Consider the following 12,641-nt stretch of genomic DNA (forward strand, 5'->3'; position numbering starts at 1 on the left):
TAGAGTAGAATAGAAGTACTTTGGATTAGTCAAAGAGGAATGAAGGGAAGGGAGAGAGGGAATGGGAGTAGGAAAGATAGTAGAATGAATCGCACATTACTATCCTACGTGCCTATATGATTACATGTCCAATGTAATTCTATTTGATGTACAACCAGAAGAATGAGAAGTTATACTCCATATATATATATATGTCAAAATATAGTCTACTATAATGTATAACTAATTAGAAAAAAAATTTAAAAATTTTTTTAAAAAGCCAACTCCAGATTTAGTACTGTTTCAATATAGCACACACAAAAAAAATGAAACCAAATAAAACCTTGCTTCAGGCAAATATCTAATTTTTTAAGAGTGTTATTCACGTAAGAAAACTATTTTTAGAGTATGCCCACTGAAAAATCACTCGGCTTGACTTACTTTTGTGCACATCTAACATGAAACCATGAAAATGGACCCGTTTTTTCCTCTTCATTTCCACATAAGCATAAAACATGTCCATCACCATTGTTTTTCCTGTACCTTCAAAATAAAAAAAAAATCTTTTTAAAGAATATTATTAAAACAGTATGTGCTGATTGCTGTAATGATTGTTCATTAGGTTTGAGATAATGAAGCCACACTCCTACTGGAAAGCTGAAGACTGTGTTACTTTTATAGAGGGGGCTGTTCACTTTATATGTTAAACTAGCCAAGGGAAAAAAATGTAGATAATACTTTTTTCAATTATAATCTTGTTTTTTGGAAATATAACATTTAGTCAACACTTCAGGGGCAATTTTCCCTAGAGAACTATGTTCATAACCTGGCAAGATTAACAGATTAATCTTCAGTCTTCTCTTTCAAAAGACATTAGTACAAATAAGATAATTAATTAATTATTGTATTATTACTATATACAAGAAACTTTTCCAGACACTGGGGGGAAATTCAGAAACAAAAAAAAAAAAGAAAAATTAAGAGGAGAAAGGTGAAAAAGAAAGATCAGTACCCAACACAAATATTGAAAATAAATAACAGAGGTAGATTAGAGCTAAAGAATAGTCAATAACAATACTTCCCTTTTTAAAAAAAAACTGGGAATTTCAAAATGAGGCCTACTTAAGAAATTCTGATAGTCAATCCTTATAATTAAATTATCTCATTTTCAACACTGAAACTTTTCATCACTACAATTGTATTAGAAATAGAATAGTCATCAGTCTGAGCACTTGTGAACACAAGCATGCACAAAAAGCCTTATTCTCTCACAGAAAACCCAGTGCTCTAGGGACAGTGGCAGTGTCCAAATTCATATTCTAGCACCCCTCAGAAGGCCAGGCCAAAATGTGCTAGCTCTATGTCTCATCCTCCCTGCTTCCTGTACCCCACAGTACCCAGGTTCTCCTATTAGGAGCTGCAATTTCCAAAAAATCAAAAACAGCTCAGGAAGGAAGAAGATCTGACTCTCGTCCTTTGAGTGTTTCCTCTGTTCCACAAGATGATTCTCAGCACATGTCATCTGAGTGCCAGAATATTTTTGTATATGAAAATACAATTCCCAAATGAATTTTTAGTGAAGAGGCCACTTAGATTGAAAAGTAATTTTTTGCAAAAATATTCAATACAGCATCTCTTAATGGAAAGAGTGGCAGCAGATTTTTAATCATTACATTTACCAAGGAGTAATAACTTTCAAGTTCTGCTGCATTCAGCATAGTATACTTCTAGATCCAGAAAAATATTTATGAATTATCTAGCCAAAAGTGTGAATAATATATATATTTGAACTTAACAGTTGTGCTTTTTTAAAAAATGGGCTTTATATACAATAAGGTCATTATGTAAAGTTTCTGGAGATAAAAGCAAAAGAAGAAATTAGAGGGAGCTGGGAATGTAGCTCAGTGATAGAACACATACTTAGCAAACAAAAGACCCTGGGTTCAAACCTCAGAACCACCACCCACTCCCCAAAAAGGGGAAAAAGTCATAAAGGGAAAGATTGATTGACTAAGCTACATGAATTTTGACCTCTTGAATTTCAAAGGTCACCATAAGTAAAATTAGTGTCCTTTTATTCATTTAATCAATATACTTTTACTGAATGCCTAAAATGTGTAAGATACTGTTTTAAGTGCTTTATGATAGTGAACAAAATTAACAAAACCTACCACTCTGTAGAACCTGAGATTTTAATATATATAAAGATGCAGATATCTTTATTTATATTTGCCTTATTACATTCATATATTTAATATATATAATATATATGCATATATATGTGTGTGTGTGTGTATATATATATATATATATATATATATATATACACACACACACACACACACACAAATATATATTATCTTAGAAACTACAATGGACATTATGTTCTTTCCTTGTCCCTTTTTTCCCTCTCTCCCTGTCTGTTCTAAATCGATTCTTTGTGAGACTGCCCCTTTGGTTGAGAGTGTCAATCACAGGGTGGATCCACTGAAATACCCATCATCCTTTTCACTGTATGGCTGGCACAATTGTGGGCATGTGATTCTTTTAACTCAGCATTCTTTAGGGGATTAGTATGGATTCTGAGAATGAGAGTTGTTCTTCTGCCTTTCAAGAAAGCAATCTAGGGCTGGGGTTTGGCTCAGTGGTAAAGCACTTGCCTAGTACATGCGATGCCCTGGGTTTCTCAGCACCACATATTAAAAAAAAAAAAAAAAAAAAGGTCCATTGACAACTAAAACTTAAAAAGAAAAAAAGAAAGAAAACAATCTATAAAACACCAGAAGACATCTTTCCTACAACATCAAAATCATACCTATAATCTCAGGGGCTGGGGAAGCTGAGGCAGGAGGATCATGAATTCAAAGCCAGCCTCAGCAAAAGTGAGGCGCTAAGCAACTCAGTGAGACCCTGTCTCTAAATAAAATACAAAATAGGGCTGGGGATGTGGCTCAGTGGCTGAGTGCCCCTGAGTTCAATCCTCAGTACTGCCCCCCAAAAAAGAATATAACCAACACTAAGGGAAAGAAAGACAGAAAGAGAATGAAGAAAGGGAATGAATTTGAACAAATCAAACTGGCATATAAGTAACCCTCTAAAATCTAACACACATTAAAGAAGAAAACTAAATCCACATCCTCACCAAGTTAATATTTACAATATCAAGTATATAATAAAAAATGAGACAAAGTAGAGTATTCTTTAGGCTGAAGAAAAAATGATACCAGTCGGAAAGTAAGCACCACAAAGAAATGAAGAATGCAAGAAATGATAAATACATGGGTGATTATTTGTTTTATCATTTTACATTTCTTTAGACAGTAATTAGCTATTTAAATAACATTAACAATGTATTATGGATTTAGTAATCTACATAGAAGTATAGTCTATGATAATAGCATAAATATTATTTAATTGGTGAGAGAAATAAAAGAATACTGTTATAAAGCTCTAGATAGCATAACTTGGAGAAAGGATACAATATAATTAAAGTGCATATTTTAAACTTTACAGAAACCAACAAAAGAATCAAACAATAAAAATATGAATAATAAAGATATAAAAAACAAGCAAATCATGTAAGTAAAGCAGAAAATTTTTTTAAAAAATTTAAACAAAGAACAAAAAAGGTAGAAAAAACATACAAATGGAAGAAGGTAGCCTTAAATTCTACCATGCTGATAAGTTCAAGTGGGCCAAATAATTCAATAAAAAGGCTAACATTGATGGGCAAAAAAAAAAAAAAATTATATAATCTCTATAAGACACTCATACAGATAAGTTAAAAGCTATAAAATGAAAAGAAATCTGGGCACAGTAGCATACACCTGTAATCCCAGCTAGGATCAAAAGTTCAAGGCCAGCCTGGACAACTTAGGAAAACCCTCTCTGAAAAAAAATAAATAAATAAAAATAAAAAGGTCTAGGGTTATAGCTAATGGTGGAATACCCTGGGTACCAAAATAAAATACAATAAATGCTCATATTAGCAAATAAGATTTTAAAATCAATCATTTAAGTTTCTACCTTAGGAAGTTAGAAAAGACAGCAAATAAATCCCAAAGTAGTATCACAGTTATTAGGGAGGCTGAGGCAGGAGGATCACAATTTTGAGGCCAGCCTGGCAACTAAGCAATCTCCTGTTTCAAAATGGAGTTAAGGATATAGCTCAGGCTTGCCTAGCTTGCTGGGCTTGCATAAGGCCCTGGGTTTAATCCCAAATACAAGTAGAAAGAAGAAAAACAAAAAAGGAATAATAAAAAACAGAAATTGGTGGCTGGGGTGTGTCAGCAGGAAAGCACTTGCCTCCCACGAATAAAGCACTAGGTTTGAGCCTCAGCACCACATAAAAGTAAATAAACAAAATAAAGATACTGCATCCATGTACAGCTAAAAAATATTTTTTTAAAAAGCAGAAATCAATATACTAAAAACAAAACAATAGAGAAATCAACAAAACCAAAACCTGATCCTTTGAAAACATCAAAAATAATTGGCAAAACCCTCGATGAACTACCCAAGAAAAAAAGACCTGAAACACAAATTTAACAGTATCAAGAATGAAAGACAGTATTACTATAGTTCCTAAAGATGTTAAGCATAATAAGAAAGTATTATAGGGCTGGGGATGTGGCTCAAGCAGTAGCACTCTCGCCTGGCATACAAACATACAAACAAAGATGTTGGGTCCACCGAAAAATAAATAAATATATATATATATATTTAAAAAAAAGAAAGTATTATAAATAATTTTATGTCAATAAATTCAACTTAGATAAAGGAGTAAATTTCTTTAAAGACATAAAATGGCAAAACTGGAATAAAAGATAGAAAATCTAATTAACTTCACATTTATTAAAGCAATTAAATTTATGATTAATAGTTTTATCACAAAAATAGTCCAGACTCAAATGGCTTCACTAGTGAAAACTATCAAATATGTTAGAATTAAATAATGCCAATCTTACATAAACCTTCCAAAAATAGAGGAAGAAACACTTCATGAGACCAACAATATACAAAAAGGATAGTACACCATTATCAAATGAGATTTATATCAGAAATGTAAGAATGGCTTAACCTTAAGGGCTGGGGATGTGGTTCAAGTCGTAGCACGCTCACCTGGCATGCGTGTGGCCTAGGTTCGATCCTCAGCACCACATACAAACAAAGATGTTGTGTCCGTCGAAAAATAAAAAATAAATATTAAAAAATTCTCTCTCTCTCTCTTAAAAAAAAATGACTTAACCTTAAAAATCAGTGTCATTCGTCATATTAAGAGAATAAAGGAGAAAACCCTTTCTGATGTTACCATAACAACATTTGAAAAATATTTAACAAACTTAGCACACATTTGGGATAAAACTCTGCAAACTAGGAGAAGCAGACTTCCCCACCTGACAAAGGATAAATATAAAAGAACAGACATTGAAAAGATACCCTACATTACTAATCATTAATGTAAAGCAAATCAAAACATCAACAGATACCATTTAACATACATTGGAATAGCTATTATCAAAAAATAACAAGTTGGTGAGAAAATATAAAATATTTATATAAAATATAAAAATTGGAATCCTAGCCAGGTATGGTAGTACATGCCTGTTATCCTAGCAACTCTGGGGGCTGAGGCAGGAAGATCTCAAATTCAAAGCCAGAAAGCCAGCCTCACAACTTAGCAAGGCCCTAAGAAACTTAGCAAGACCCTGCTTCAAAATTAAAAAAATTAAAATGGGCTAGATATGTGGCTCAGTGGCTAAGCACCCCTGGGTTCAATTTCCAGTACAAAAAAAAAAAAAAAAAGGGAATCCTGGGCCTTGCTTGAGGGAATGACGATGGTGTTGCTGCTGTGGAAAACAGAATGGCAGTTACTCATAATATTAAACCCAATATGCATATGGGATTCAAACAAATACTTATGCATTAATGTTCATAGCATAAGTCACAATAGCCAAAAGATGAAACAATCCAAAATATCCTAATAATGGACAAATGAATGAGCAAAATGTAGTATATTCATAAAATAGAGTGTCATTCAGCCTTAAAAGGAAAATTCCTTAAAAGGAAGATTCATGGATAAATCTTGAAGAACGTTTGTTAAGTAAAATAAACCAGGCACAAAATGACAAATAGCAAATAGCATGACTCCTCTTATACAAGGAACCTAGAGTAGTCACTCAAAGACAAAAGTAAAATGTTGATTTCCAGGATCTAGATGGTAGGGGAAAATTAAAGGTGGACTTAGGGTGATTGTTCAATGGATACATCAAAGTTTTCAGTGAAACCCGGTTAGAAGACTCTCCTTAAAATACACATGATCTGTAGAGGTAACCTATTAATCCAATGGTAACCATTAACCTATTAATTCAATGGTACCCATTTGGCAAGCAGTTTAGACTAGTTTAGATTAAAATAGTTTAGAAGTGGGTCAGACTTTTTGCTAGAAGGCTGGGATAATTGAGTTCAATTACACTAGTGTAGAAGAGGAGAAAGCTGTGACCTACAGAAGAGCCATGAGAAGTGTCCACACCTGCAGTAGTGAGATATGCATACACCAGCATAAAGTGATAGATACTAAAGTCACTAGTCCCTGGCTTTTCAAACTGCCACTACACCAAAATTGCTTTGTCGTGAAATAGAAAAGAAGATATCCAAATGCATCATATTTCTTCTGTGAAATAATCTTTTCAGAAACAAGTATATATATATATATATATATATATATATATATATACATTCATCATATAGGTCAGAATGTATAAAATATATTTCTTACTATGGGTCAAGTTCAAATATGTTTCAAGGTCATTGCACTAGTTTGTAGGCTTCTTTTGTTTTATTTATTTATTGTTTGTTTGTTTGTTTGATAGGCTCTCACTAAATTGCAGTCTCTCCAAATTGCTGAGGCTGGCCTTCAAAACTTGTGATCCTTCTGCCTCACCTGTGTCTCTGCCCCCTGCAGTTTCTAAGCTCTTTAAGTGAGCAAAGTCTAGATCTTCTTTTATTCGCCATTACAACTCCAGAAGCAACTCACGGCCTGGCAAAAGGCAAATGCTCAATAACATTTGTCAAGAGATGGGAAGAACATGGTCAAGAGACCATGAAGAATGGAGAGGAAACCAACACTAAATTTCACCTATTTAACAATTTGGTTTGGTCTATACAGAATCCTAAATAAAGCCTTAGGCTTTTCTCTACAGAAGATTCTTTCTAGGGGATTAACTTGTAAAACCTGAAACTAAATTGAAACATCCAAGTCCTTAATCGGGAAGCCAAAAATGACTACTCGAGAGCACCCCCTAGCGGTCCCTTTTTACAACCATTCCCCCTGCAGAAGTAGCAGGAAGTGGTGCCTTCCATCACCACCTCCAAGCACGGAAGGACTACGCTTCCCTACTCCTAACCTTAAAAATCTTTCAACTGGTGTCAAACAGGGAAGTCCAAACCAAAAGAGAGAAAAAATTAGACTAAAAACCAAAGTGTACTTTGATTCTATCCTAATATACCAGAGAAATTGTTAACCTGTGATCACTGCTGTAGTTTGCCGGTCAAGCCCTGAAGCCCTGAAAAAAAAAAGCTGTCGAACAACAAGCGGCTCAGTGCTACAATAGAAACTTTCAGCTTCAGTATGAGATGGGGTGAACATTCTATTAATGAAAATATTTCTTTTCAAGACTGAACCATGTTAATCCTTCCAATTTATACATCAACTCTGCAGAAGTTCCCCGAATTTAGGGTCCATCTGACTCAACCATCTGGACCCATCTAAGAGAAGAGAATAGAGTGAAGTGGGCATGACAGAGCACAAACCCAGTACAAGAATGAGGGGTTGGGCTGGGGATGTGGCTCAAGCGGTAGCGCGCTCGCCTGGCATGCATGCGGCCTGGTTCGATCCTCAGCACCACATACCAACAAAGATGTTGTGTCCGCCGAAAACTAAAAAATAAATATTAAAATTTAAAAAACCTCTCTCTCTCCTCTCTCTCTCTCTCTCTCTCTCTCTCTCTCTCTCTCTCTCTCTCTCTCTCTCTCTCTCTCTCTCTCTCTCTCTCTCTCTTTAGTACCTGTTTCCCAAGTCCAAAAAAGGCAAAATTTTAAACATAAGAGCTTGTGATGGCATTCTGAGACTATTCTCTCTCAACCAGAAAGCCCTTAAAATGAAAACTTGACTTTTTTATTACCTATATTGTATATATTCTAAACTGATTTTAGCCACCAAAATGTTCATCTCACTTCCTATTTCAGAACTACTTTCTCTTCTCTCTATATTCTAAACCTCTACCCAAACATTGCTATTCATCCAGCCTACATTGTGAACGCCCTATGAAATTACATCTTTTCTTTTTCAAGAATTCATATGAATTACTTGTGCTATATTACTCTTCAAATCATTAGAATATGGCTGTATTTTCCAAAATAAAATCCAACAATTCTTATGAGATTTTTTAAAATAAGTCCTTTTACAGAAGTGAAAGCAGTTGTTATTTTAATAACCATCTCCACTTACAATTAAGTGATTAAGGTAATGGGAGAAAAAAGGATGTTGATTTTCACAATGACTGAAACATGAAGATGAAGGTAGAGGAAGTAAAATATTCTCAGGAAGCTAAAATGAGAGTTAACAACAGAATGAGATCTGATAGAGATACCCAAATATATAGGTACATAAAACTGACTAATCATTTGGTTATAAATAAAAAGCATAAGTACATGTGAGGGCCTGGCATATAGCTTTGGGGTAGAGGGCTTGCCTAGTATATATGAGGTGCTGGGTTCAACCCCCAGCACAAAAAAATTAAGTACACATAAATCTCAAAAATTCCAACTAGCCAATAAACTAAGAAAAAAGAACAGAGCTTTCTTACATAATAGAATAAAGCAGAATAGAATTTGAGCTCCTTTAGTATTTTTTAAGTCTGTAACATTTAAGAACTTGAATTTTATAAATGCAAAACAGGTGTGTAAAGGTAATCCAAATAAGACAAAAAAGAAGTTTTATTTTTAACACACTGTAAGTATTTATTCATTCACTGTAACTATTTTTTTTCTTGTTCTAAATTTTTTACTAAGAAAATAACCCCTGACAGTATTCCCTCATAACACAAATATATTATGACTCTAAGGGGAGCCTGGAGAGTGTTTATTAATCTAGGTCCAAAACTGAGCTCCTCTCATGTATATTTGAGTGGTAAATGTGAAATAAAAGAAATAACTGACAAGTTAGAAGGCAATAGAACTAAGAGAAGTGGGAGCCACCTTCCTGACATCAGTGGATGTGGGAAACCAGGGAAAGGTTTAGGGCTACAAGAAAAGATTCATTTGAAAGAGATGAAAACCAGAGAATAAAGAATTTCAGCAAGAATGAGGTCAAGGAAGACCTCAGGAACAAGACATGAACTAAGTAGGAAAATCTAGAAAGTGACCACTCAGAATGTTTCCACCAGGGCTGGGGCTGTGGCTCAAGCTGTAGCGCGCTCGCCTGGCATGGGTGCGGCCTGGGTTCAATCCTCAGCACCACATACAAACAAAAGATGTTGTGTCCGCTGAAAAACTTTAAAAAATAAATATTTAAAAAAAAAAAAAAAAGAATGTTTCCACCAAAATGTGAGTCTGTGCCCAAGGGACAGTACTAGGAGACCAAGGAAATGTTATCACTCATGCATTAAGAGTATCTACCAACTAAATTAAAGATAATTGCCTGGCGCATTGGCACACACTAATAGTCTCAGCACTTGGGAGGTGGAGACAGGAAGATAGTTTGAGACCAGGAGTTCAAGGCCAGCCTGGGCAATATAATGAGACTCCCCACCTCAAAACAAAAGATAATAATAACTAAGTTATTAATCTAAGGGCTTAGATAATAAATAGAAATATGAGTGGAAATTAAATAGAAAATAACAGTTTATTTTTTAAAAAGAATTAAACTGAGTCAAGCAGCACTGGGTAATAGATCTTAATTTATCTAATAAACTATCCACAGATGATTTCCTTCCCTGAGAGTAACTCACTTTATGCATTATATCATTTTTGCATCCTAACATAGTATCTAATACTGACTTAAATTATAGCCACATTTAGAGAGAAGGGTGAAAGCTGAGTCACCTGCCCTCTTCCCCCTTGTCCCTCCCTTGCTTCACCTCCTCATCCTGTTCCTTGCTGGCAGTGGATTAAGGGATGGAAATTAAAGTTAACCCTGAACAAAACCTGTAAAACTTTCGAACTGGCCCACCCAAAACTTATTTTAACACTTACCAACATCTCCATAAACATACAGGCCCTTTGGAGGTTTGCTCCTTGAAAAAAGCTGCAAATTAAAAACAAATTATAAATCTCCATCATGAATATAACAGTATAGTAATACATATAGTATTCCTAATTGTGTCATATACAGGACATAGAAAGGCTAATATACACAACAAATAGGCGGAAAAAATGATGCAAAAGTCTGGGAGGCCATATATTATACAGCCTTAAAAAGGAAGGAAATTCTGGTCTGGGGTTGTATGTAGCTCAGTGGTAGAGTGCTTGCCTCTCATGCGTTGAGGCACTGGGTTCAATCCTCAGCACCACATAAAAAAAATATATATTTTTTTTTAAAAAAAGGAAGGAAATTCTTTTTTTCTTTTTTGGTAACAGGCATTGAACCCAGAAGCACCTACCATTGAGCCATATCCCCTGCCTCTTTTTTTTTTTTTTTTTTTTTTTGTATTTTATTGTGAGACAGAGTCTCACTAAATTGCTTAGTGTCTCTCTGAGTTGCAGAGGCTGGCTTTGAACTTTCTATCCTCTGTCTCAACCTTCAATCTTCTGGGAATACAGACCTACAATACTGTACTGGCCTGGAAGGAAATTCTGTTATAGGATACATTGTGGATAAACCTTGAGGACATTGCATTAGATGAAATAAGTCAATCACAAACAAATATTGTATGATTCTACTTATATGAAGTACTTGGAACAGCCAAAAATTAGAGACAGAAAGTAGAAAAAGGGGCTATACAGTGAGGCATAATTCCAGGAGGTTGCTGTAACTCAGGAGGTTGAGGCAGGAGGACTGCAAGTTGAAGGATAGCTTGGGCAATTTAGTGAGACCCTGTCTCAAAATAAAAAATAGGCAGAGCGTGGTGGCATTAGGCCATTGGTTAAGGGCCCCTGGGTTCAATTCCTGGTACCTAAAAAAAAAAAAAAAAAAAGCCAGGCACAGTGGCACAGGCCTGTAATCCTAGTGGCTCGGGAGGCTGAGACAGCCTTGGCAATCTAGTGAGGCCCTAAGCAACTCAGTGAGACCCTGTCTCTAAATAAAATATTAAAAAGGGCTGGGGATGTGGCTCGGTAGTTGAATGTCCCTGGGCTCAATCCCCAGTACCAAAGGAAAAAAAAAGTGGGAAAAGTGGTGGACAGGAACTGCAAGGAGAGGAAAATAAGGAATCTTGTTGAATAGATATAGAATTTCATTTGTGGAAGGTAAAAAGATAGGTAGTGGTGATAGGTGTAGAACATTATGAATGTATTTAATGCCACTGAATTGTATACGTAAAAATAGTTAAGATACTAAGCCTTACATGTATTTTACCACAATTTAAAAATTTGGGGGAGGGGAAGATTGTGAAGCCCCACTGAGGATTCAGTACAGAAGGCAACAGGCAAAGCAGCCCCAAGTAAGGGCTCCCAATGACTTGAACTTACATCCCCTCTACCACTTACCCACCATGTAATCGTCCCCTTGTCTCCCAGATTAGCTTCCCAAACAATAGCAGTCAGGCACATTCTCAGCAAGTAAGGGAACAGGAGAAATTTTTTTCTGGAGAAAGTGAATGATCTCCAGAAAAAGACCCAACGGCACTTAGGTGTGGACCTGGATCCCCACCAGATCACCTAACAGTAAAGAATAGTCAAACTTTCTCCTAATCAGCTTGCTAGTACCTGAAAAAACTAAAATGAATTGACAAATTTTTTAAATTAAAAAAAAAATCAACAGCCACAAATCAACATTTTTTTTTTTTTTTACTTTAAGGACTGAAGATGTAACTCAGTAGTAGAGCACTTGCCTAGCATGTGTGAGGCCTCACTTCCATCCTCAATTCAAAAAAATAAAAATAAAAGAAGATAGCATTGAAAAAAACTTTCAAGATAAGAAGAAAGAGACCAAAGCAAATGTACTGAGGGAAAATTTCAGAAGAAAACAGAAGCATGCTGAGAGCAAAAGGAAACTTCAAAAATATAGGTATAACATAAAAATGGCCAGCAGGCATATGAAAATGTGCCCAACATGTTTAATAATTGGGGAAATGCAAATTAAAGCATGATGAAGTATCTCATACCTCTTAGGATGACTTGTATTGAAAAGACAAAAGGTAAATGTTGGTTAGAGTGTGGAGAAAAGGGAACTCTTGCACACTGTGGGTGGGAATGTACATTGATAACGGTATGAAGGTTAAATTAAAATTCAAACTATTATAACACCTACAACCATTCTGGAAACATGCCAAAGAAAATGAAGTCACCCCCTCATAAAGATATCTGCATCCCTATTCTACTACATCATTATTTACAAGATCCAAAGAACAGAAACAACCCACGTGTCCATCCACAGATAAAAGGATAAACAGATTTTTTGTGACATACACATACAATGGAATATTATTCAGCATTTTTTTTAG

The 12,641-nt window shown here is 35.1% G+C and overlaps 1 protein-coding gene across 5 annotated transcripts in view; it reads right to left on the reverse strand.

The window, feature by feature from the left end:
- Positions 1 to 12,641, reverse strand: part of Afg1l (AFG1 like ATPase) — a 203,010-nt gene that overhangs the window by 124,518 nt on the left and 65,851 nt on the right. For 3 of the 5 annotated variants that reach the window (XM_005330144.5, XM_040283168.2, XM_040283170.2), the window contains exons 3-4: positions 10,234 to 10,285; positions 421 to 522 (exon numbers count right to left, since the gene is read on the reverse strand). In XM_005330144.5, the coding sequence (XP_005330201.1) occupies positions 421 to 522; positions 10,234 to 10,285 (154 nt within the window). The remainder of the gene's footprint in view (positions 1 to 420; positions 523 to 10,233; positions 10,286 to 12,641) is intronic. The other 2 variants (XM_078019531.1, XM_040283171.2) reach the window with 1 other exon arrangement.

Source organism: Ictidomys tridecemlineatus, chromosome 8 (genome assembly GCF_052094955.1).
Source record: "Ictidomys tridecemlineatus isolate mIctTri1 chromosome 8, mIctTri1.hap1, whole genome shotgun sequence".
Taxonomy (NCBI): Eukaryota; Metazoa; Chordata; class Mammalia; order Rodentia; family Sciuridae; genus Ictidomys; species Ictidomys tridecemlineatus.